Below are 27,318 nucleotides of genomic sequence, written 5' to 3' on the forward strand. Positions count from 1 at the left end.
GACGTTTTCGACATTTACGCAGAAAGAGAAATGTTTTGTTTAATTAATTTTAATTGATTTTATTACCTATCGATAAACGAAAATAATAAAAAATTCAGAATTTGTCAAAATTAGCTGTCAGCCACCCAACTCGACAGGTATTTACGTTTAGTTCATACTCAAGCGAGACCCTAATTATATTTTATGATTCATAAAATTTATGAGGATTACCATTAGAGTAATATGCTAAGCTGAAATTAAGCTAAGTAATTTCACCAAATTAGAGCTTTTTTCAGATATTTACTCTTGTAAAATTTAATACGACTGACTATAACATAATCCATCACAAACGAACTAAACGCAAAAAATAGAGACACAGCTCGCTATTTGATTTACCGGTTGGTTGAAGTTTTCCGGTTTTCAAGCTTAATTAATCCTAGACTTGCAACACCACTTTGCTCTATATTATTTATGCGTCGTCAAAATGTCGCTTTCTGTTTTGGTATCGTCTTGCACTAAAGGAAATCAATTTTAATAAGTTATCCATGATTTTTCTACTAATAAGTGTTATTTGTACTAAAACAAACTGGAATTGATATCACTACATACAACGGGTAATATATTTCCTAGCATAAAATTCATTGAAAAGCAGTTTTAACTTCACGATCATTTTGTCTTATTTTACTGCATTATTTAATGATTAATCTAAATACGTAACTTTTAACTTGGAAATCGATCGAAGTACGTTACTGCAAAAGCGAATATTAAAAGCTTAACGCATTGCTGTGCTTTGAAAATGTTGTAAATATTTCTCTCATTAATCTTGATTTAATCTAACCAGTTTCTAGTGAAACTTGGTCTAGGTGTTATTTACCGATAAATTAATGACCATACATGTAACGTGGTGATTATAGAGACTGCTTGTTGCAGTAATTTTGTTGGGAATTGTAGTGTATAATCTTGATTTCCTGTTCATGTCTTCAGTACTCTAGTAGCCATGAATACCGCGGCGCCAACGTCTGCAGATGCCTGTCTGAGCATCGTGCACTCCTTGATGTGCCACCGCCAAGGCGGCGAGAGTGAGGGGTTCTCTAAACGTGCCATAGAATCACTTGTCAAGAAGCTGAAAGAGAAGCGAGATGAACTTGATTCTTTGATCACGGCTATAACTACAAACGGAGCACATCCCAGCAAATGTGTAACTATACAGCGGACTTTAGATGGTCGTTTGCAGGTAAGGTTATATTAAATGAAGTTATTGGTCCTGTTATATTCAATTCTTGTAAATTTTTGTCTCACCCTCACTTTGTAAAAATGTCCAAAAAGATTTTAATTAATTCTCTTTTTTAACTTGTAGGTAGCTGGACGCAAAGGTTTCCCACATGTGATCTATGCACGCATCTGGCGTTGGCCTGATCTTCACAAAAACGAACTGAAGCATGTGAAATTTTGTCAGTTTGCATTTGACCTCAAATGTGACTCAGTTTGTGTCAATCCATACCATTATGAAAGGGTTGTCTCACCAGGCATTGGTTTGTATAGTTATTATGAATTACATTACTTATTTAGTGGTTTAGACAGGTTTCGAGCGTAACAGCTTCAAATAGAATTTGGGGTAAAATTATTAGCTAACGTTAACTCAAGGTCTCTAGTCAAGGTTAACTTTTATTATGAAGCTAAGTAAAACCAGTTATTATTTATGACCGCTCATTATAATGTGAATGGGTAATCTGAAGACAAGCAGATGCACAAATTTTGAATAATAAAATATAGGAATGTTTTAGGCTGAGTTGCACCACCTAACTTTGACTGTAACTATTACGATAACTGGTGTTTTTTGTATGGAGTTTGACATTTTTGATTTTTGTCAATTTTAAAGTAAGATGGTGCAACCCAGCCTTAGTCCAGTATAATATGTTAATCATGATGTTATTCCTAGTATTGATATTGTATGATATTAGTATAGGTGTGGGCATCGCTCATTCACGCTTCAAGCTATGACTCATTGTGATTTTAGTTTGTAAGAATCAGGTATTTGCAGATCTTTCCGGTTTAACACTTCAGTCTGGTCCGAGTAGATTGGTAAAAGATGAATACACCGCAGGCATCAGTGGCAACGGAATGGACATGGATACCGGGGAACTGGTGACCATCCAGCACCATGCCACCAGTCCTCGCCACCACCACTCCACTATACCACATCATCATCAGCAGTTCCAGACCACAAATATTATTATTAACCAGGGACAAAGTGAGATTTTTAAATTTTTTATTAAAAAAAAGAGTGGTTTTTTTGTGATGTGAAGTTTCATTGTTAGTTAGGTTTTTTTAAGACTTTAATTGTTTGATTATTTAAACATTATGTAGCATAGAAAATGAGTTCAATACAGGTTTTTGATTAGTTAATTAACTGTTGTCCTGTCACATTATTGTGTTAAACTTTCAGCTTCATATTATTGAAATGTAGATTTGTGTCATTTATTTTGCGACGCATGCTAATTTTATTTTGCATTTTCTCGTGTTAGCGCCAGATGGCGTCCCGAATATATTTTCGCCGACGCACGGCCCGCGGACGCCCATCCGGCCCCCCGGGGCCCCGCCTCAGATGGGGCAAATGGGGCACTCGCCCGGTGCTCCCCAGATGATTTCACATCCAAACGCTGGTCAGATGCCCACACCACAGATGGTCCAAGGCAATCAGATGGGGCCAGGGACTCCTCAAATGGGGCCGGGTACGCCTCAGATGGGGCCGGGTACGCCTCAAATGGGGCCGGGTACTCCTCAAATGGGGACAAACGTGCCTCAAATGGCTTCGCCGCGAATGGCGTCGGCGCCAACTCAGATGTCGCCGGGGACGCCCCAAATGCCGAGCATAAGTCAAGCGATGTCGATGCCTAGTCCCCAGCAGATGGCCATGGCCCAGCAGCGGGTCATAGCCCCGAAAATAGAGCCACCAGACACGATGGATGCTCGAGCGATGTGGCTGCCAAAAAGAATGAACCATTGTAAGCTTCTTATTTTATTTTGCACCGTTTCCTTTCATGTATTGTGGTTGTCCATTACAACTTTGAATTCTTTCAGCGATTTCATTTATTTTGTCTATTTTTATACACTTAATCCCAACTAATATTATAAATGCGAAAGTAACTCTGTCTGTCTGTCTGTCTGTCTGTCTGTCTGTTACGCTTTCCCGCTTAAACCTCGCAACCGATTTTGATGAAATTTGGCATAGAGATAGTTTGAGTCCCGGGAAAGAACATAGGATAGTTTTTATCCCGGTTTTTGAAACAGGGACGCGCGCGATAAAGTTTTTCTGTGACAGACAAAATTCCACGCGGGCGAAGCCGCGGGCGGAAAGCTAGTTGTTAATAAATCCTCATATTTTTACACAGTCGTGAGTAATTTCGCAGGAGTATTCGCAATCTATGTTAGATTCTACTTGTTGACCTTTCAGCGGCGCTGCCGGTTAGTATGTCTCCCGGGGGCACGACCCCGATCATAGACGGAACCACCACAACCTTCTTCACGACTGAACAGACCACTACAGATACTCAACTGACACAGACAATACCAGGTGAGATTCTGTGCTGTGATAGATAAGATACTATCTTATCTATCTAATTAGTTATACTTTTAGTTTAAGGTTTAGAAGCGTGGTTCTGATAGAGTAGAACGACCACCACTACTCTCTAAGTAAGAGGACAACTTAGGGAGAAATATGCGAACATCAGGCTTCTTCATTTCCTCTGACCAGCATAGGAATTGTCACTGGGCTAAATCTTCCATTTTCCTTTGGCCTTTGCCAGAAGTATCTTAACTTTGAAATCTTTTTAAGGCGAGAGTGAATAGGCACTTACAAGGCAGATATGTACCATCCTAGACTGCATCTCACTCAACAACAGGTGCGATTGCGGTCAAATACCTGCCTTGTTATCTATTAAAAAAAAACTGAGTGTCTAGACAAAGTGCACATTTTAATCGCAAACCTGTCGAAAAGTAGTTGAAAAGCCTCTTTTTTGTATAGAGTTATGACGGATTCGATTTTCGATTCGTTAAAAAAGTGCATTTTGTCTAGGGGGGCTGAATTTTTAAGATTTGCCATTAGTTTTTTCATATGCCTCGTCATCAGTGAGAACTTTTCCACCCATGGCTCCAATTTAAGACTGCCTTGTCCTCAGTAAGAGCCAAGCAACCCACAAGGCAATGAGGGCTATCGTTTTTATACTTAACAGTTGGCACCCCTAGTGATTGACAGGACCTTACTCTACAGTGGCGCCATCTTGATGAGTGCAAATGCGATAGTCCTCCTACCACTTTCGCGATCACCAGTTGGTGCCACTGTCTACGCTACTAGCAAGTGACAGGACCTTACTCTACAGTGGCGCAAACTGGTGAGCGCTAAAACGATAGTCCTCATTTAATCATCCATGCGAGCTCCAACCATTAACCAAAGATTTATCCCCAGTGGGAACCGTAGCAGTGTCCCCAGTGGCAGCGGAGACGTCGCAGCAGAACGGCTTCGCCGCGTCGAGCAGCCCGGCGCCGCAGCCCAGCCCGCTGCCGCACCGCACGCCGCAGACGCAGCAGCAGCAGCAGCAGCAGCAGCAACAGCAGCAGCAGCAGCAGCAACAGCAGCAGCAGCAAGGTATTTGGGAACAATAACAACAACAGTTTTGTAGAATTAGTGTTTCTAGGACTATTAACTGGTGTACTAATGTAAGTCACATTAGATACACTGGTCTGGACTGTGAGCACGTAGAATTTTGTCCAATGACCCCAAGCTACCCATCCTTATAGCTCGCGCGTAATTGTGTTGCTATCGCGCTCGCACACTCACTGCGGGTGCCTGTCGCACAGTCGCGACAGCAATATAATTACGCGCGAGCGATAAGGATGGGTAGCTAGGAGTCATTGGACAAAATTCTACGTGCTCACAGACCGGGCTTTAGAAGGCGATACTATTGGTGTAATAAAGTAAAATTCGTGTTTTTTTTAAATCCCCAAGCACAAGTCTTATCTAGGATAAATTCTCGTGACTCCTTTCAATATTCGATTATTTCCTAATATCGAATTATTCGGTTATAATTATTATCGGTTTCCCGGTAATTTTAGGGTTCATTTTCCACGGGAGCAGCCGACTGGAGATAGTTATGTACTGTACAAGCAACAGATTAAGTGCGCGACACGACGCGACGCGGCTCCGCGGCTAGCGCGACGAGCGTGATCGAACGAATTCATCGAAATGCCATATACGTATGTCGCTGGCATTTCTTGTCACTTACCTAGGACACCGCTGCACGCTATGACAATTGCGTCGCGTCGTGTCGCCGCTGTAGGTCTAAATGTGCGCTGTGATAACTTTTATCGACGTCAAAATGTATGGGCAAATCGATAAAATGGCGTGATAACCGCTTATCGCGGCGCACATCTTGACCCGATGTTCTGCCGTGAGCTACGGAACGCGACATGAAGCGACGCAACGCAACGCGACGTAATGCAATGAGGGCTATCGTTTTAGCGCTCACCAGTTAGTACCACTGTAGAGTAAGGTCCTGTCACTTGCTAGTAGCGAAGACAGTGGCACCAACTGGTGAGTGCTAAAGTTGTAGGAGGACTATCGCATTTGCACTCATCAAGATGGCGCCACTGTAGAGTAAGGTCCTGTCAATCGCCAGGGGTGCCAACTGTTAAGTATAAAAACGATAGCCCTCATTGCGTCGCGTCGTGTCGCGCTGCGCCTAAGATGCACTTTTATCGACGTCAAAATGAATGGGCAAAATCGATAAAATGGCGTGATAACCGCTTATCGCGGCGCACATCTTGACCCGATGTTCTGCCGTGAGCTACGGAACGCGACATGAAGCGACGCAACGCGACATGAAGCGACGCAACGCGACGTAATGCAATATGTACTTCAAGTGACGTTTTCGGTAGCGTCGCGTTGTCGCGTTTGTCGTTTACTTAGAACAACGGGTAACTTAAAACACCTCGTTAGATTAGAATTACGAGTTAACTTTAAGTGAGCTATGAACCCAGTGCGGTAACAGGGTGTATTCCGCCAGGCACGTGGACGGGCAACAACACGCTGACGTACACGCAGAGTCTGGCGCCGCCGCCCGCCGCGCCGCCCGCGCCGATTGACGCGCCGCCGCACCACCACCACTATTGTCAGTATTGCCAGGCCTGTTCATCTCCGCGAGTTTACATCGAAAACAAAACACGCACGATGGCCCACCTACGAATACTATTCGACAAGGCCTCACATACGAGCGAACATTGACTCACGCACGCGTATTCTTGTGTATGATGGAAGAAAATAAAGAAAATGGTGTACTAAATACTGTGCAGTATTTAACTGCCTAAATAATAATAAAAACACAGAATGTACTTTTTTAAGTTGCCTCAAGACACAGAGGTAAATAAGTAGTTAATATTATTCATAATAATTCATGCTAAATCATGTATTTCCTCCGCCATTTTCCGCAGTTTGGCACCTCACGTCACATCATTTTACCGAAGTCAGCCCTATAGCTTCGGCACAGTGCCGATCACTGACGTTTGTCAACACAATGGTGCTTGACTCTTGAGACAGGCTAAATTACACCATATTGTTAATGACATTGAGCATACATTTTTTTAAATACCTTCGCGAAGTAAAACTTCTGTACGTAGTACTTATTTATTATTATTCTGTGGTATTGCGATCCTACCTCCGTATCACGAAACGACAAATAAAATACATTATTATAACAAAGTAGGGCCAACGAGAAGCGATACCAAATGTAAACAAACCCAATGTCATGGTCATTTGGAATAGCAGGGGTATACACAAGAGGGGAAGAGACAGAATAGATTGTCAGTTCGACAGTCGAATCGACCTTTTCTATCGCTGCTAGTTGGCCGTACTTTACTGCTAATTGCGGTTCGAATATTGAAAACCCGGTTAATGACCTGGCAAAGTAATGACTTAATATGCTGTAATATCTATGCTTGAGTTGTATTCGAGCATTGAGCGTCGTTTCGTAATACGGACTGGCCCCTTGTTTGTTTATAGGGTCCGCGTGCACAAGTGTTACTAAAAGTTTGAATTTTTTGCGTCTCAGAAATAAAGCCGAAGAAACATGTTTGCAACTTACTGTTACTACTATGCTTAATATCTGTTTTTGCCTTTGCCACGGATTCCGTAAACAAACTGTAGCATAATGTAGTCAGATGTATAATATTGTAAGAAGCGGACAGTGTTCGTGTGTTTTGCATTTGATATAAAATTGAAATGTGTGTGTTTTAATACGATACATACATTTACCATGTAGTAAGAAAAAAAAAACAATTTTTTGCAGACAATGGCAACCCTGGCGGTTTGCTCTCCAGCCAGCCAGCGCCCGAATACTGGTGCTCCGTCGCCTACTTCGAACTGGATACGCAAGTCGGGGAGACCTTCAAAGTACCCTCCAGCAGGCCTAATGTCACTGTAAGTTCCTTTACATAAGTTTATGTAGTCCCACGTTGGGCGCCAACTTTTTGTTAACTTGAAGGATATGTTTTGCATAATTTCACGAGGCCCCACGTTGGGCGCCAACTTTTTGTCAACTGGATATATTTTTTAAAATATTTTAAATTACTAATAGCAAGATTATTCAAACTGTTATCTTAAATACATATTACAAAAGTAACTTGATGTTTCCGCCCATGTATAGTTGGCGCCCAATATGGTACTGGATAGAAATTGATATTAGGCAGATTTTTGTTTTAAAATAGCACATATCAGAACTATTAATGGTTTATCAGAAGATAATATGAGGTCTTTCTTTTAGGTGGATGGCTACGTGGATCCTTCAGGCGGTAACAGGTTCTGTCTAGGCGCGCTCAGCAATGTCCACAGAACAGAACAGAGTGAGCGGGCGAGGTAAATGCTATTAATTTTTTTTAAGCTGCTTCTTTATTTATTTTGTTAAAGATTTACCAGCATTTATTGCAATTTCACATGCACCGTTACATTAAAAGAAAGCTAGAATCTAAAAGATAGGTACGCCTTTACAGCATTCAAAGAAAATAAGCTTGTCGACAGAAAAAAGAAAAATTTTAATCAGATTTTGATTGATCGATTTTAACTTCGAACTCTCCTATGTTCTTCTGATTAATTTCGTTGCGGTTCCAATGGCAGTTTAACTTTCCCCCGGGATAACTTGACCTTCACTGGTTGGGTTTTTATTGGCAATCAAGCTGTAGATCCTGGATACACAGGAGTTGCAGCGGTGGGAACGAGAGGTGGGAATAGTCCCGTTTTTCTCAGCCATTGGCCTAACATAAATGCCATAGATTGCACATAAGGCCCGCCATACACGGGCAGCTTGAAGCATTTAGTATCCGACAGCTTCAAGCTGTGACTGCTTTCTTCTGTAGGTTGCTATGCAGTCGCAGCTTGAAGCTGTCGACATTAACTGCTTCAAGCTGTCCATGTATGGCTACGTTGTCACATATTTTTTTCATTCCACAGACTGCACATCGGCAAAGGCGTTCAGCTAGACTTACGCGGCGAGGGCGATGTGTGGCTTCGGTGCCTTTCAGACCACTCAGTCTTCGTGCAGTCCTACTATCTAGACCGCGAAGCAGGCCGCGCGCCAGGCGACGCTGTGCATAAGATATACCCTTCTGCTTGCATTAAGGTAATGACCTTCTAGTGTCTAGATATCTACATCGAGTAGGGTAAATCAGTATGAATTGATTTTACATTCATTACTTACTTTCGCATGATATTTGATTGTACCCAGTTTTGTAAGCCAAATAAAAAAAAAAAAACAGAGAGGTTTTGAAGTTGCCGAATTATTGTGTAACTTATGCCAATAACAGAAATATAGTCTTCGATGGTGTCACCTTTCAGACCATTCTGTTTTCGTGCAGTCTTAGTACCTGGACCTGCTTGAAAGGTATTTTTGGTAGGGTATTTCCCCAATACCGACAAGTGCAACGTATGACGTCCATCCCACAAGGTCCTCATAAAGGTTGCAGGTAGGTTCTGGATGCATGCAGGCTGCTACCAACCGATCAATCTAGAAATTGGGGGATGCTAATGTTCAGCAGTACATCCCCATGTCACAAAATAATGTATACAGGGTGTTAGGTAAATGGGTATATGAGCCGACACTAGCCCATGTTAACATGGGCATATAAATGGTATGGTGAAGTCAGAAATTTGATATTATCATTTTAATTTTTTAAATTTTCATAAAAATTAAATTTTATAAAATCCGATTTGTATGAAAAATAAAATAATTAAAATGAAGATAATCAATTTTCTGACTTCGCCATACCATTTATATGACCATGTTAACATGGGCTAGTGTCGGCTCATATACCCATTTACCTAACACCCTGATGTATACGAGTAATCTGCCCTGATGTTGACCTGACCTTACTACACCTGTAACGTATCTTTCCAGGTGTTCGACCTTCGTCAGTGCCACCGGCAGATGCAGACGCAAGCTGCGACCGCGCAGGCCGCCGCCGCCGCACAGGCCGCCGCTGTCGCCGGGCACATACAGCCGCAGCACCCCTCCATGAACAAGTGTGAGTCACGATACACTACGCTACACCACGATACAACATAGATTAATAATTCGATTATCAAATAATATTAATTTTGAGTACCATACAGCCGCAGCACCCCTCCATGAACAAGTGTGAGTCACGATACACTACCCTACACCACGATACAACACGCTACAACATCCTACTTCCTACTAATATCCTACTTTATTATAAAGGCGAAAGTTTGGATGTCTGGATGTTTGTTACTCTTTCACGCAAAACTACTGAACGGATTTTTTGAAACTTTACAGTATTATTGTTTATAACCCAGATTAACCACGCGTACGAAGTCGCGGGAGGCCGCTAGTAGATTAATAATTCGATTATCAAATAATATGACTACTATGCAGCCGTAGTACCCCTCCATACAAGTGTGAGTCACGATACACTACGCTACACCACGATACAATACGTTACAACATAGATTAATAATTCGATTATCAAATAATATGAATTATGAGTACCATATAGCCGCAGCACCCCTCCATGAATAAGTGTGAGTCACGATACAATATGCTACACCACGATACAACACGCTACAAATTAGATTAATAATTCGATTATCAAATTATATGACTACCATACAGCAGCATCCTTTTATGAACAAGTGGAAGTCACGATATATTACGCTACACCACGATACAACATGCTACTACGTAAATTAATACTTCGATGATCAAATAATATGACTACCATACAGCAGCATCCTTCTATGAACAAGTGTGGGTCACGATACACCACGATATAACACGCTACAACTAAAAATAATACTTGTATGATCAAATGACTACCATACAACCGACAGCTCCCTTCTATGAACAAGTGTAAGCCACGATACATTACGCTACAATATAAAATAATGGGTCCATATTGGCTCACCTAAAGTTATTTACCCGAAATTGTTCTTCCTAACGATTTTAAATCCGAATGATCACTCTTCCTAAAATTTTTCATCCTAAAGTTTTCATTCATACTATTTGTAGTGCTACCGGCGATGTTCATAACACTCATGTTTCCGAAAATTGTAATTAATAATATCATTTATGTAAATACAGGGTGTTACTTTGCATTCTTGCCATATTTACAGAGGTTACTATATTACTGATACTGAACACAAATTCGTAAAAAAATAATGCCCGAAAAATTTTTTTTTTAATCTTGAGTATTTTATTTTATCGACAATCTGTTAAACACATCACTAATTATCGTAACGCATGCACATCACTTGTTGGCGATGCGATAAAGACTTTTTTACTTTTTATTGTATTTTTAAATATCTTTTGCAATCTATTGTCTTTAAAATGTCTTTTTGACACTTGTAAAAAACTGAGAAATCCATCAATCACAAATCACGTTATAAAAAATACAAAAATGTCTGAAGTGTATTCAAACAACGAATAATTTAATCAAAATGGTGCTTGGAGTGTCTGCAAGACGTCTTAGACGAAATGCTTGATGACGTACCCTTAGCGTTACATCAAATGCTCTATCTACTACCAGCAGGATGGTGCTCCCCCACAATAAGGACGTCAAGTGCGCGAATAATACGTTTGGTGAACAGTGGATTGGACGAGTGGTCCAGTAGCTTGGCCACCACGATCCTCGGACCTGATACCAATGGATTTTTGGAGTGACTTGAAACGATTGGTATGCGCAGAAGAGATAAACAGTGTAAACGCGTTACATGAAAGGATTGTTTTAGTGAAACTGTTAGACAAAACGTTTATGTGTTGCGAAAACTAAAGCGAAAAACCTACGCTTCGCCGTGCTAGACTGTGCCTTCATCAGAACGGAGGACACTTTGAACACTTGCTTCGCAGTACATAAACTTTGTAAGTAGGAACTTATAAATAAATAATTAATTGTGAATAAGGTGATTTCATTTCATACTTAATTTATTAATTTGTAAAAATAGGGTACAAAGTTAAAATTAATTAAAACCCTAATAATTATTACGTATTTTTTTGTTAAATCCATAAATATAAAGGCTATTTGTGCTACAGAACTTTATAAAAGTTTTCACGGTCTCTCTCTCTGTACACATGGTTATGCAAAACGACCTTTTGTTCACAATAAGTTTGAGTGTGCTGAACGGTTTATGTACTTATTAAATCCCCATTTCATTAATTGTTTGCTTAACACACACCCTAACAGCCCAAAAATACGTTCGCGATTGCATAAATATGAGTTCGTCACAAAAGCCGAAAATCATCGTAACTGAATATAAATATTCATGTACCAATATTTGCTCTGCGTACCGTACATTTACACGTTCGCATGAATCCATATTGTGATGTATTCGCGTGCGGGATTCGCTTTTATGAGAACATTCCGTTTTTGTGCTAACTCGTTTAACGTTGTGATAATAATGTTAGAGTTGAATGACGATTTGCATTTACAACTTTATACTGGAGTATGGAAAATTTTTACAAAAAGGCTTTTTCTTGTTAAATCCATAAATATAAAGGCTATTTGTGCTACAGAACTTTATAAAAGTTTTCACGGTCTCTCTCTCTGTACACATGGTTATGCAAAACGACCTTTTGTTCACAATAAGTTTGAGTGTGCTGAACGGTTTATGTACTTATTAAATCCCCATTTCATTAATTGTTTGCTTAACACACACCCTAACAGCCCAAAAATACGTTCGCGATTGCATAAATATGAGTTCGTCACAAAAGCCGAAAATCATCGTAACTGAATATAAATATTCATGTACCAATATTTGCTCTGCGTACCGTACATTTACACGTTCGCATGAATCCATATTGTGATGTATTCGCGTGCGGGATTCGCTTTTATGAGAACATTCCGTTTTTGTGCTAACTCGTTTAACGTTGTGATAATAATGTTAGAGTTGAATGACGATTTGCATTTACAACTTTATACTGGAGTATGGAAAATTTTTACAAAAAGGCTTTTTCAGAGTAAGAATATACACTCCAATTTTAACTTCAATGGCTACCATGGCCTGGTAGTTTTAGTATTGGATCAAGACGCATGCATGGTGATTGACCATTACAATCACACAAATAGTGAGAAGAGTAAGAGCTACTACCAATACTAGCCCTATTTTATTTGTATTGCCTTCAAATCTCATTTTTTACAGTTCCCAGGATATTTTCATGGATTTTTGTAAAAAAGAGTTAAGGTAATCGGGTAGTTTTTGTCTTTCTGGAAGCCCTTAAAGACCATGGAATATAGTTTGACCCTTTTCTATCATCTCTACGTCGTCCTGTTTCACAATTTACTATGTAGTTAATAGGTAGGTATACATAAGAAAATCCTTACCTCTTTATGCAGCAGCTTGACATGGAAGCTAGCGACGTCACTGACCGGTTCCCCTGCTTCTGTGACGTAGTATACCAGCAGCGAGCTGACGGGCGCCATGTCTGCTGTCACTGGGAACCTATGAAAGGGAAGGTATTATTTATTTGTGTCTCATTCGAAATGGAGACATATTTAACAGCAAAGAAGAAAAATACTAATTTACGTACGGATTCACATAAATATGCCTAACCTTCTCACTCATGAGGCACCTAAGGAAAACTAGGGTCGAGGCATCTTTTGGCACTTCGATTTGCTAGGATGTGCCTTGTCACTACTTTTCAGTGAAACGGGTTATTTTAAATGACAATTTACTTTTGTAATTTCTTGTGTTTATTCAGTGAATACAGTATTGTATTTCTTCTTTAGATAAGTCAGTACAAAGAATTCGAGCACAATTTGTTTTATTTTTATTTAAATTACATTTCGATGAATTAGAATTAAAAAAATACGCCTCTTGTTGTCATTGAACCGTATAAAACGACGAAAACTTGACTGTCAATGTGATTCAATTCCATTATAATTTTCAGCCCAATTTAAATTTGGAATATGATGCAAGGAATATCCAAATTGTTAGATTTTACCATCCCAGCTATGCATCTACAAGCGAGGTTAAATAAAACCTTGCAAAATAAACTAAATATTTATTGATAGCTTAGTCAACTTTAAAATCGATGTGATTCAAATAAAATAAGTAGCTCAGATATTTAATTTAAATCACATCAATTTATGTAATTCCAATTACATACCATTGATGTAGTTAATTAATTAGTAGCTTAATATTCAATCAGCATTACAGTGGTTCTCATTACACAAACAAAGAATTTAATTTGCCTGTTTTCCGAAACATGTAACGACCCAAATTTGTTTCGTAATGGACTCTGCTGATGCAGTGCACGCCAAAGTAATTGACTAATTACGACAATAGCCGATATAAAAATTATATTTAGTAAATCAATTTTATTAAATTAATTAATGTTAAAACTGTGAATATTTGTCGACTGTAACAGATTATGTACTTATTTTCTCAGTTTGACCAATGGTTAACTGACAGAATTCTCATCAAATCCGCTGATTAATCTAGTTATTTTTGAAGAAAAACTTAGCAACAATGTAATATAATTCACGATGCCCAGGACAATTTACTTTTATTTACCAAAAAAAACATAAGACACGATATCTCTTGCATGCAATCTACGAGTACAATTTTCTCAAGTTGATAAGATAAAAAGCGGCTATAACCCCCGACAGTCGCCGTGATGAATTGGCCCCGGGGGCCCGCTAGGTGCCGCAATATGAGTTATGTGTCGCTTATTAAAGAACAAGCACTTTTGTGGGCCATGGGAGACACAGGAAGATTTACAAACCATAGATATAAATAATGCCTACTGTTTTAATTGGTCCCTTGATACTATTTTAGTCACAAGCCACCTCATTCAAGATTTTCAGGTTTTTAGGCAAGAAATCACATGCAAATAATGTTAAAAAAATACATTTCGAAAGTTCAAGAATGATTTATTACTGTGGGACAAGAGTCGGTTCACTCTATTTAATATTGAAAGTAGGTGTCTTTCAGAGTTTTTATTTCAGCTAATAATTTCTATTTTATACAGTCACTTTGCAGATTTCAGGAGCCCATAATAAAGTCAATGCTGATTTTTATTGTAGGTACTTATGTTACCAGTTAAAAACTTCAATTAGAATTTCAGCAATTCGGTCCGAAACCAATTTCGTCATCTGGATCCAGTCCACAATAGCCCAGCTTGTTCCCTAGGCTCCCGATAACTATTTTAGTGTTAAACCCCGACCCGATCTATACAAATGGACCCCGGTGGCCATATTGAACCAGGTGTCATGTATGCACGGTGACGAGTAGGGTTGGCACTTTACGATGATGGATGTTTATTAACGTACTTGTCACATGCTGAGGTGTAGTTTGGTTTGTAATACAACTCCTGTAAGATAGAGCGACCTACTGTGAGGTAAGTTCCTAGTTACATAAACTTTGTATAATGTTGACTTGTCTTGGGATGGGGCCATAAATATTGGTATAAAGAATTTTAGCGAAATTCGCTTTTAAGAATAATCAAATAAGTCTAACTTGTGTAGTCCTAAGGGACTACTTTTGTAGTGAATCTATTAGACTAGTGAACAACTAAATATATATACTTTAATAAAATTATATCGTATTAGGTATACAGGGTGTTAATTTCAATCCTCGCCATATTCAGGGAGTTGATTAAGTAGCTTATTCTGATTACGAATCAGTAAAAAAATTGACTTCGAAAAAAATTTCAAACGAACTTTAACTTTAGGTAGTCAAAGAAAAATACCTTTTACACTACCTACTTTAAGTGGCTTCCTTCAGGAGGTTATCCAACATGATAAGCGAGCGATCCATGTAGCTCGATGAGTGCCGCAGTGTAAACTATTGCAATATTGCAAGCCACAGTACAATTAATTTCGCACGGAAAATACTCGCTAAAAATTCCACTTTCGTTTGTAATTTTTTTTTGATGGATAATGAGTTTATGTAAGTCATAATAGATCACCTAAATAAATATGGCGAGGATTGAAATCAACACCCTGTATATTGATCAGCCCTAGACCGATCGCAGGGGTTTCCAGAACTTGTATCGTGCACGTGACGTTGATTGTCACTGCTGCGGTGCCGCGATGTTCTAATTAATACGTCGACAACCACATGTAACTAGTACCCATTTAACTTATCATCAAAAAGACGGAATTAATAGCAAATGAATTACATATTCAAAATAGTTGAAATCTCTGCATATTCAGTTCTATAAGAGAGTCAAGATCCTGGAAATCATCTTCAGGAATTCAGTTTTTAACTAGATGTGCCCCCTATGATTAATATTTGGTGTTGATATTGTGAATTTGAATTCCAATTGCTTCGTCAGTACCATTATGTGAAAGGGCCCTGAAACGGGTCTAGTTTCATGGCCCGTCCACTACACAAGTTTCGGTAAGCAGGTTTTGTCCTAACACTGTTTCGGGAGAGCACAATATTGGTTAGTGCTCAAAACAATTTGCGGAATATACCGAGCCACCTTTGTCAGTTTTTTGTTCACTACACGAAATACAATTTACAGGATACAGACACGTATATGAACAGTGGTTATTCATTTATTCTCCAAAGCTCGAGAACCGAGAACAATGTGCTCGTTCGCGGTGGAAAAAAATACAAAATATTACGAATGAATGAATAAAAAATACCGTTCAATGTGTCTATGTCGGCCGAAACAAGATTATGGTGGTTTTGACGAATGATGCCCTCGGGTTTCACCTGCATCGCAGTTCCGACGTGTAGTTTTTTTACCTTTTTTACGTTTTTTATCATAATTGGAAACACTGGCTGGTATTGATTTACATTGAAATGTTTGGTGTTGGAATGGATTGGAGAGAATTTTAGAAAAAATATTTTTTGGTTTATCAAGCTCGAATGGTTTCAGAGGATTGGCATGTAGGACTTTCATATTTTTAACATGATTTTCATTTTCGTGATAGACGAAGATGGAAGTAAAAAAGAAATCTGTTTGCCCATGTAATTTGGCCACGAAACAACAAAAACATTTAAAGGCTACTCTTCTGCTAGCAAATGTTAGTGTTTTGAGCATTAGCATTTAAGTTACAGAAGCTCTATAATATAGATTTAATGAAAAATACAAGGAAGACCAGCGGAAAACTCCACAGAGGCGTGTTTTCTTACAAGCAATACATTTCAACAATGGATAACTTTTCTGAATCTAAAACACGATATTAAATTAGGGAACTCAAGAGGCGTGCCAAAGAAAAACACTTTCGTTTGCAAGTCGAAGAATAAATGGGTCAACGCTTAAAATGGCGGACGATTCCCAAATTGCATATAAATCAAGGAGAATAAACTCGACGGAGGCTGACGTTTTTATTGTTGCGCTTATAAAGCTATGGCTTTGGATATAGTTTTTGAGTTTCATGTTGACAGTGAAATCGTACTATCAAATTAATAAAGTTTTAAATAATCACTTTATTTTGAAGTGCTGTCGCACTTTACATTTTCCACTCAAGATATATGGGAACACAGTCTTAAAGACAGATACACTCCCTTCTAAGACATTGCGAATGCTCGAAATCTTATTTCTGATTTGAAAAATCACATTATATCAAACCTTTAATGAGCGTAAGGAAATATAACAAAGTCTTTAAAACTGTCCCAGTCAGAAATCGGAACCCAAAACCACCACCGGGATGAGAGAATCTCATTCTCTTAGCACTTGGCCTCGGAGGTTTCAAGTCAGTCATTACGTGATTGTATTGTATTCCTATATTTCTAAGAAATATCTCTAGGGGTTCAGCCTCAAGAATTTGTGCCCATAAGATATCTGAAACTGGCAAACAAAACCGTTTTCCCGAGTAAACCAACCTCAAATAAGCAAATAACCCATTTTCTCCATTGAAATGTGCCATTCAGTCGAACAACCTAATCATTAAGTATTCTAGAGAAATCACTCTGAATAGGCAATGTGTGTCGCGGGTTTGATTCAACCTAAAATCGCGGAGTCGGAAAATGCCGCTGGCTTGAATACATAAACTAGCTATTTCCCGTGGCTTTGCCTGTGTGAATTTTAGTTTGTCATAAAGCGGCTTATTTGGAACTTGTGGTTGTTATTTGGCCAATTAAATAGCAATATAAATTAGTAGGATAGTAATAATAAGGTTGCGGAAGGCATCTGGATGCGGTCAGCGCAGGACCGGTCATTGCGAATATCCTTGGTGAAGGCCTTTATCCTGCAGTGGACATCATTAGGTTGAAATGAATGAACGAATCATATCCAGGAATGGAACCACCATTCCATATAGAAACAGTGTATTTTTTGGACTACTGAGGATTAGGTATACACGACAGCACATCAAGCTACACTTTTTTGTTGCATACTCGCCCCTATTACAACTGCACAAGAACCCGCATTGGTTACGTTGACGTGCCGTCGTCCGTACTATTCAAATAAATCCCAACTATCCCAACTAATATTATAAATGCGAAAGTAACTCTGTCTGTCTGTCTGTCTGTCTGTCTGTTACGCTTTCCCGCTTAAACCTCGCAACCGATTTTGATGAAATTTGGCATAGAGATAGTTTGAGTCCCGGGAAAGAACATAGGATAGTTTTTATCCCGGTTTTTGAAACAGGGACGCGCGCGATAAAGTTTTTCTGTGACAGACAAAATTCCACGCGGGCGAAGCCGCGGGCGGAAAGCTAGTTATATTTAAACTCCTACTGTTTTTTATCATAACACTTTTATCCCTAAACATTACCATAATATTTTCACCAATACCATAGAATATTAATAAATACTACGTACAGAAGTACGTTCTTCGCGAATGAAACGTAAGGCCACAGTTCTAACCTAACCTAAACCAATAATAATGAATAGGACCGATTCTTTCTGGAACTTGACTGAATGACTGGAGCGGGACTTTGGCTTCGCTCGCTCGACTCGTGCGTTGTGGTCACAGTTCTAACCTAACCTAAACCAATAATTATGAATAGCACCGATTCGTTTCTGGAACTTGACTGAATGACTGGAGCGGGACTCTGGCTTCGCTCGCTGGGCTCGTGCGTTGTGGTCACAGTTCTAACCTAACCTAAACCAATAATTATGAATAGGACCGATTCGTTTCTGTAACTTTAATATATCGTCAAAGAAAGAAATCTAAACAAAAAAGATATGACTTTGAATAATAGTGTAAAATATGGTTATGTTGAGAAAATCTAGGAGAACAAATAAAAGTATAATAGATGTTTATTGCTAATGACATTATGAAGTTGAATGATTCGGAATTATGAACATTAGAGACAGAGTAGTTATGAATTGTGATTGTTAGGATGAAAAATTTTAGGAAGAACATTTTCGGACTTCCAATTTTCGGAGTTGAAAATTTAGGTGAACTTTGGCGCACCCTAAAATAATACTTGGATGATCAAATAATAATTTTTACTATGGGGCTCTACACGCAAAGCTTCTCACAGATGCATGGTGCTAGCGGACTCATAAATATTTGTTTTTTGTGATAGAATAGTTTAGTTTTTAGTCAACCATCAAGCAGCATGTATTCAAACTGGAGGCTTATGGAACTCACAGTACCTGATTGAAACTACTTGATGCCCTTAGCAATCTACACCTGTGTGCCTTACAACTTTGAAATTTATCAGGTCAAGTACCCATGCATAAAAATGAATATCTTTTTTTTTCTTTGTCCTGTATGCACTCCAAAACCATCCGATGGTGAGTATTTGTACACACGCCCACAAATCTTTGTCAAAGTCAAGTCAAAATCAAAATTCCTTTATTATTCCTTTTTGCATGGACTATTAAAACTAGTGCTTATAAATCGTAAAGTTAGACCAAGGTGAAGTTGTGTTCAACAACAAAATATATTTCCGACTAAAAATTGTGCATTCGCGAAGTAATGATTTTTTGCTTTTACATTGACAAATACATACGAATAGACTTTTCCCTCTATTTACTGTATAAAGTTGACTTAAACTTATATCTTAGCGCAAAGAAAGATAAGCATAGTTTTTATTGAAAACTATACTCAACATCAAATAAATCGCACCTTCTGCGACTTTAACGATTTTCTTCTGACACAATCATGGTGCCCCAAGAATATTGGTGTTATTTGAAAGCCCAATAAATATCCTAAAAGAAAAACACATTTCATTTCTTAATAAATGATTAACATATACCATAAATGTGACTTGAAAAAATACCTTACTTTGGGCCCACCTATGGGATCAATTAGACCAATTTTTATGGTTATAAAACCAAATAATGATCTCACGTGTCCATTAATTATCTCACGTCTCGATTAATCCCAACTTAAGAGCGTTTACGTCTAGCGTGGCATGTCAAGTTTAGGTAATTTCGATGCTAGTTTTATTCACACTAAAATAATTATGACTGTGTGCGTGTTCTCACGCTCTATAGTCAAATCAAAATACTTTGATCCACCATCGTTAAAGTGTGCCAGNGAACGATTCGTGCCCGGCGATTTATAGTAGTTTTCAAATACTCATAGAAAAAAAATTACAATGAATTATTTTAAATTTCAAAGTAAATATTTTAGATAAGATATTCTTCTATTAAATTAAGCTATTTTTGTGTTGAATAAAGGAAGAATATTGGTGAAAAAATCAATTTGATTTTTGGGTATTTCACGTTCTTTTTATTTGTGATTTCTTATTGTAAAATGCTTAAATCTAAAAATTTTCTCAGATAACTATTTGCCCAAGGATCTATGCTATAGGATATGAATGTTTGTTAAATCGTTTTCACAGTATTTTTATAAAAATTTCAGCTTGTAAACTGACGCTAAAGTGGAAATTTTCAAAACCTGTGTGGACTTATCTTGATAGAATTCTTAAATGCTAAACTAATCGCAATATTTTTTCAATCAACTATTTAGACGATGAAATTGCCTAACTATTTATGCCTATAACATATTTGTAGTATTACTGGTTAATGATTGTAACGAGTTGAAAAAGTACTGTTTTTGCGCCAAACGGCGTAAACGCTCTTAACAGTTTTATAGCCATAAAAGTTGGCTCAAGCGTAACTACCTATTTTTTGAAGAAGTGACTCTGGATCCTTCTAAAGACACATTTTTGGGGTAAAAACCTTTCCTTTAATGGAATGAAGGTTAGAACTAGGCTTTTAAATGGTGCCAATATTGGTGGGAAGTGGGGATGCATACGTTTGAAAATGCTTGTCGCGGGAGGTGCGATTTATTTGATGTCGAGTGAAGCTCCTATTACAACAACATTAGACGCTTACAGACAGAATGAATATAACGGCAGACATTTTAACAAAGATTGTGACCACCGCTATTTCAGGTCTCACAGCAGCGGCCGGTATCGGCGTGGATGATCTCCGGCGGCTGTGCATAGTGCGGCTGTCCTTCGTCAAGGGCTGGGGGCCCGACTACCCGCGCACGTCCATCAAGGAGACGCCCTGCTGGGTGGAAGTGCACCTGCACAGGTCAGTGACACCAGCAGCAGGTCTGACGCACAGCAGCGGCGGGTATCGGCGCTGTGCATAGTGCGGCTGTCCTTCGTCAAGGGCTGGGGGCCATCCATCAAGGAGACGCCCTGCTGGGTGGAAGTGCACCTCCACAGGTCAGTGACACCAGCAGCAGGTGTAACGCACAGCAGCGGCGGGTATCGGCGCTGTGCGTAGTGCGGCTGTCCTTCGTCAAGGGCTGGGGGCCCGACTACCCGCGCACGTCCATCAAGGAGACGCCCTGCTGGGTGGAAGTGCACCTGCACAGGTCAGTGACACCAGCAGCAGGTCTGACGCACAGTAGCGGCGGGTGTCGGCGCTGTGCATAGTGCGGCTGTCCTTCGTCAAGGGCTAGGGGCCCGACTACCCGCGCACTTCCATCAAGGAGACGCCCTGCTGGGTGGAAGTGCACCTCCACAGGTCAGTGACCACAGCAGGTCTCACAGCAGCGGCGTAAACGACCTGCGAATAACCATAATCGATCGATCGTAGTTTCGAATGGACGTCCACTGCTGGACAAAGATCTCCCCCAAGGATTCCCACAAAAACCGGTCCTGCGCCGCCCGCATCCGGGCACCTCCCGTGACCTTCATCAGATCGTCGTTCCACCTAGTTGGGAGCCTGCCTACATTACGTCTTTCGGCTCGTAGTCGCCAATCGAGAACTTTTCTGCCCCAGCGGCCATCAGCTATGTGCCACGCCTACTGGCACTTCATTTCAGCGATTCTGCTAATAACCATAATATTAATTCAGAAAAAACATAGTGTTACTTACGATTATCTTTGACCCCTGACTGATATTTACTCTGCTGGTTTTCAGAGCTCTCCAGCTGCTGGATGAGGTGCTCCACACAATGCCAATCGACGGGCCACGCAACAACATCGAGTAGGAGTTGATCGGCTTCTTTTGAGGCCTTGAGCGGACAGACGGAAATGTGCGTTGTTTCACAGTGATTGTGCAAGTGATGTGATTGACAATGATGCGAACAGTGATTAGCAGTGAGATCGGGTTTCAGTGAACAATGTTTTACAGAACAAACGAAGTACAAATCTGTGGGACTTATTTTGTGAACAGATTAGTGTTACTTCGAACGATGTTGTCCGTTACATTTGTTATTTGTTTCTGAAATTAATAGAAACTCGAACTTGCTTGGAAGTGGGAATTTTTAAGGGAGTCTTGTAAATTCAGTCATTATTATATTAGCTTTCCTATTTTCAACATTGATATTATTTTATAAATTGATATTATTTATTTAAAATATCTGAAACATGTTGAAAATATAGTAGATTTCTTCATTGATTCTTTATAAATTTTTGAGGATGATTTAAAAAATCCCCTTTTTCAAAAATGTGCCTAAACGGTTGCCATATGAGTAGCATTTATTAAATTATGTTTTATCAAGTTATTATTTACATTCAAAATTATGAATTGGCTTTGTCTTCCAAAATTTTATTTCGTCTTCCTTTATAAAATTGTATTGTGATTTCTCAGTTGAGTTTTGGATTGTGTGTGTTGGATTGGACATTGAAACAAAACGCACATTGAAAATAATGATGTGATCGCTCGTTTAAAAAAGGTGAACTTTAATTTATGTCTTGTATATTTGTTCTAAGTAGATTCACTAAGTTAAATATAACATATTATATGACAGTATTTCGACAGAACAAACTAAAGAACATATAAAGAGATCTCACTATAATATTTTTCACAAAATGTTTAATGTGTAAGATATAGTGTATTGTAAATAGGAGCACACGATTGCAGATTGCTCAAAGGTCAGTCCATCGTTGTTCTTAGTAATGTTAAGGTGCATGCTCACTGATTGCACTCGTGTGTAATAAGCGTTCGACATTTTATATTCATACTAGCGGCCCGCCTCGGCTTCGCACGGTTGGAATGGATTTTCCCGGCTTTTCTCTTCTTTATTATACATGTTTTATACTTATAAACCTTAATCTTGAGTCACTCTATCTATTAAAATCATCAATATCCGTTGCGTAGTTCTAAAGATCTAACAGACAGACGGCGGAAAGCGACTTATGTATGTAGTGATTATTATTGTAAGCCGAGCATATTTGCCTGTGAGTGCGCACTGTAATAAAGTCAATTGCTCACGAATGCGTTTTAGGCTCGCTTTTTGAGTTAAATGTTGATTGCTTACAAATGAGTGCGCGCAGTGATCGCGCAGCATACGAATTTTAGTGACAGCGATACCAAAATAAGGCATTTTGTACTAAAGTAGTTTAAAAAACAAGACATAATTATGGTTCAACTTGAAAGAAGCCAAATGGATAAGCTTTGTAGCTTAATTAATTAGCGTTACGTCGTAATGTAGCGTAAGTAATTTATGTGTTGTGAGCGGCGGGCGCGCGGGGGTGAGGCTGTAAGTTTGTTAGCTTGATGTGCCTGATTGGTGAAATTGCATGGATTCATAAGTCTCTTAACCAACAGTCATTAATTTTGGACCTTAAGATAAGGAAATAAGGTCCAAAATATGGTGGAAACTATATTCCCACTTAAAGGGTTAAATTGTATATTAAAATTGATACTGAATGAGTGGGACAGCCCCCTGAACTGATGAATTGACGTCCAATAGTTGACAGGCAGCTTTATGTAGAACAGTAGTTTTTTTATTGATCACAAAACTAATTAATCTGGAAACGGGATGAATTGCAACTAAGTCAATGGTCATAATGTTGCAATGTCAAATAAATGACTAAAGTGTAAAGTCCATGCAATTTGCTAAATTGTTTAAGATGATCTGTGATGTGCTAACAAAATATGTTTATAAAATAAGATGAGCGCGCCCGCATTCAGTCCAGGCCATTCACCCACGGGTGGGCTCTGGAAACGTCTAGGTTAAGGATAAAATGACATATTTTGTGTACGAAAATCGTAAACGGTTTTAATGTAATTCTTACGTAGTTCTAAGATAGTGTTTGTGGATTTATGAATTGGAATTTCCCAACAACTTTTACATTGCTTACGTTTGTTTAAAGTAAAGATGTAAGTGTGTGATACTTAAAGTTGCAAGAGAAATTCGTGTTCTACGTAATTGAGATTTTTTTGTAGTTCGCTAAGTTTTGCTTTAATTATTATTACTTGGCAGATTATGATACTATTATCTTGCGTTAAAACATTTTATATTACTGTTAGTGAAAGTTAGCGTTTTCGATTTTTTATTATTAATTATTTTTATTGTAAAATACGTAACAACTATTGTCTATGACAAAAAATGTGAACTAATCGGTTTCGAGCGAGAGGGTTTATAAATGTGTGTATTATTATTGTTTTTGTAAACTTGATTTATTTCGATTTTATCTGTGTGAGTTTTGCGTTGTGGACGAACGAACATCACATGTTTTTATTTTTGTTATCGATATGTAATTTAGTTTATGCATCTGAATTTTACAATTTACAATTATTTGATTGTTACCAATGACCATTAAACATTCGGACTGTGCGAGTTTTGTAAATAGTACAATTTATTGAGAATATTTTTTAATATAACAAAAATCTTGTCGGTCGGTCGCCGGCTTATTTAATACAGGCGTTCGCGACTCGGTACTTAGAAATTATATTCGTAAATTCTCTTTAGTAAGCTTTCACAAAATTTGTGTATCAAAAATACCTCTTTTATAGTGATCAAAAGGATTCAAAGGGTTTTTAGATGATATTAATAATATGTGGTAAGTTTTTTAATGATGTTGAAGTTTTGAATGATATTGTCAAATTCTACATGCCACAGTTATCCTACAGAGCTGTTTGGAATCTCTCACGAGTTTATGGTAACCATGTCTTACAGTTGTTTGGAGATATACCGAAGTTATCCAAAGTTGATGTGGGTTGTTGTTCATGTGAACGTGTTGTCGCTTTTGTACATACGGGCTGTCGCGGCAGTGCGACAGAGATAGCTGAATCTGACTGGGTGTGGGTGACTAGTGGCTACGTTTATACAACAAAAGTGAAAAGAGAAACAGTTGGCAGATTTTCTTCACAAAGTTTTGGAAAATGTACCTAATAAATGCATACTCATTTTTATTGTCTAAACGTAGCTTTTATTCTTCTAGCAAACGCAGTTTGGCCATCAAAATGTTAATTACATGATGCATTATTATAAAAATAATGTTGCACCCATTATGAGAATGTACTGTACCTTTTAATAAATACATAACTCACATTTAGTTAATTTTAGAATTTGTTCAGATTGTCGTTTTATAAATAGTTGTTAGTACCCGAGAGTCAATGTTACGAATTATTGTGAACATCTCTAACGAAGTGCAAATTATACAAATTACAGACTATTACAAATATGCAAGCTATGGTTCAAAACATGTTCCTCATATTAACTGCACGAATAAAAGAATCTATTCAATGGAATTGCAAAAAAAAATGTTTGGTATGAGTAATGTTTGTAGACAATGTAGACTGCGGTCATTAAAATGGTCTTGTTATGCAAATTTTACATACGAAAAAATCACGCAAATATACTGTTCTTGTATATTTTTTAATGTAACTAGCGGCCTGCCCCGGATTCGCACGGTTGCAATGGAATTTCCCGGCTATTCTCTTCTATAATATGCATGTTTAATACCTATGAATAAACCTACCTCTTGACTCACTCTATTTAAAAAAAACGTATCAAAATCCGTTGCGTATTTCTAAAGAAGCATACATAGGGACAGACAGCGGAAAGCGACTTTGTTTTATATTATCTCTGTAGGTACATAAAAAATGTAGTTGACGCGTTGTATACGCAATTTTGATTTAAATAATTTGTACCATTTTATGCACCACAGTCTATTTTTGTAATAAGTACATAAACACTTGTATCCGTTTAAAAGTTGTACTTTAGGAGTTGATGTGTTTGTCTGGTTGTTTCAATACAATATTTTCATCATGGGGGCGCCGTGTGCATTTGCCCTAAGATTATAGTTAAGATTGAAAATATGAAACAAATGAATATAAAGGTTATTCCTCTAAAAAGTGGTTTTATTTAAATTCAATGAAGTGTCTTCCTCCAAATGTTTAAAATGTAAATAAATTGCCTATATTCTATTTTTTTTTCAAATTACATCAATTAAATTTTTTAATCATAGTTTTTCAGTAATTTAAATGTAAAAGAATAAGTTACCTACCTTCAAAAATCCAAGCTCTTATTTATTTACACAAGAAATATCTAAGGAAATACCTAAATTATTATTGCAAGAGCTTCCTCGTTTGTCAAACAATCAATGCCAGCTGTAAACAATCAAGTACAAGAATCGCATACTATAAACGTAAAGATCTGATGGAAAATCTCCACCCTTTCTTTCCAGTTTCTGGGGGGACGGCGCGTACGCAGTCCCCACTACCAAAAATTACGCATCCGAGTTACCCGCATTAGGGATAATCGCAGGGGTCAATCTCTCCGCAGTGCAATGGAGAAACCTCGCCCTGGGGGAACCGCCTTCATGATCACGGTGTCCCCTATGCCAGGTAAGTATGCTTTTCCAAAGTTAAGCTGGGGTAGTCTTTTCCGGAAAAAAAATCTGGACACCGCGGTGCAGGATTTAACACTTTATCGTGGAGCGTCATCTTTTGTCGGTTTTAGGAACTACGTACTACAAATATGGCGGACGAATGCAAACTTCACTCTCATGGCCACTATGAGAGGCAAACAGCTGGCGCACCTGCTCGCAGTTAAATGTGTTGTTTTTATATCAACTACAAAAATATAGTTAAATAAAAGACGTGACAGGAAAGTAAAATAAAGAAGCTACAAGAAGAAGCGACTGAATGATGATAACATTTCTTTACAGACGCTATGATCATTTTCTATCGCAGCTTTCGTATCCAGTTTTATAAAATAATTCATTCAATTCAATTTTATTATATTTTAACTGGCAAATGTAGATGATTGGAAATGATAATAATTTAAGGGGTATATTACGCACTCATGAAAGACTGTTTTTTTTTCTTTTTAAAACACCTCGCCATGCGCGACTTAAGTAAGTATTTCATAGCAAGAAACTGATATTATTCGACCCCTAATAAACAGCGTGTTTATCCCAGTATGAGATACACATATTATTTATACATGTATAAGTTACCACTGCTGCTAAATATACCGGCCAGCGATTATTCATAGAGATTTGGTTTATTTAAAGCCTTTGTCCTTCTCACTGCTTTTATGATGGTGACGACATCATTATTATTTTGCTGGTGATAAGCGATGGCGATTTTGGGTTTGGCTAAATCATTTTAAAATATCAAGGAACTTAGCGGAGCTTGTACCTAAGTACAGACTAATTTCAAATTCAAATTCAAATTATTTATTTGCTCAAAAATAGGGTAAATACATAAGTGGTGTTGGTATTTGT

At 38.3% G+C, this 27,318-nt stretch overlaps 1 protein-coding gene and 1 non-coding gene across 4 annotated transcripts; one reads left to right on the top strand and one right to left on the bottom strand.

Annotated features, from left to right (window-relative positions):
* The first annotated feature begins 435 nt into the window (after positions 1-435).
* Med (Smad/Smad4 homolog Medea) lies at positions 436-25,902 on the top strand. 3 transcript variants are annotated; one of them, XR_003655669.1, is made up of 14 exons: positions 436-593; positions 964-1,213; positions 1,337-1,511; positions 2,021-2,230; positions 2,505-2,984; positions 3,425-3,553; positions 4,445-4,624; positions 6,042-6,146; positions 7,320-7,450; positions 7,794-7,885; positions 8,477-8,645; positions 9,420-9,546; positions 20,791-21,224; positions 21,776-25,902. XR_003655669.1 is itself a non-coding variant. In XM_028300709.1 (14 exons), exons 2-14 carry the CDS (start codon positions 977-979, stop codon positions 21,843-21,845), a joined length of 2,241 nt encoding a protein of 746 aa, XP_028156510.1. In that variant the 5' UTR covers positions 436-593; positions 964-976; the 3' UTR covers positions 21,846-25,902. The 3 variants fall into 3 exon arrangements, 1 of the variants encoding a protein (XP_028156510.1); XR_003655670.1 differs by having other exon boundaries at positions 3,434-3,553; XM_028300709.1 differs by having other exon boundaries at positions 3,434-3,553; positions 20,791-20,935.
* Positions 25,903-26,280: 378 nt separating this feature from the next.
* On the bottom strand, positions 26,281-26,442 carry LOC114350113 (U1 spliceosomal RNA). The gene has a single exon (XR_003655675.1). It is a non-coding gene; the product is annotated as a U1 spliceosomal RNA (small nuclear RNA).
* Positions 26,443-27,318: the final 876 nt, after the last annotated feature.

The sequence above is a fragment of the Ostrinia furnacalis genome, unplaced genomic scaffold, assembly GCF_004193835.3.
Source record: "Ostrinia furnacalis isolate ACB-3 unplaced genomic scaffold, ASM419383v2 OfSCF0780, whole genome shotgun sequence".
NCBI classification, from domain to species: domain Eukaryota; kingdom Metazoa; phylum Arthropoda; class Insecta; order Lepidoptera; family Crambidae; genus Ostrinia; species Ostrinia furnacalis.

Bases quoted from the DNA above. Each gene is read 5' to 3' on its own strand.
- Med (XM_028300709.1), top strand. From the start codon at position 977: ATGAATACCGCGGCGCCAACGTCTGCAGATGCCTGTCTGAGCATCGTG. The intron at 1,214-1,336 runs GTAAGGTTATAT...TTTAACTTGTAG, and splicing joins CTTTAGATGGTCGTTTGCAG to GTAGCTGGACGCAAAGGTTT. The intron at 7,886-8,476 runs GTAAATGCTATT...TTCATTCCACAG, and splicing joins GAACAGAGTGAGCGGGCGAG to ACTGCACATCGGCAAAGGCG.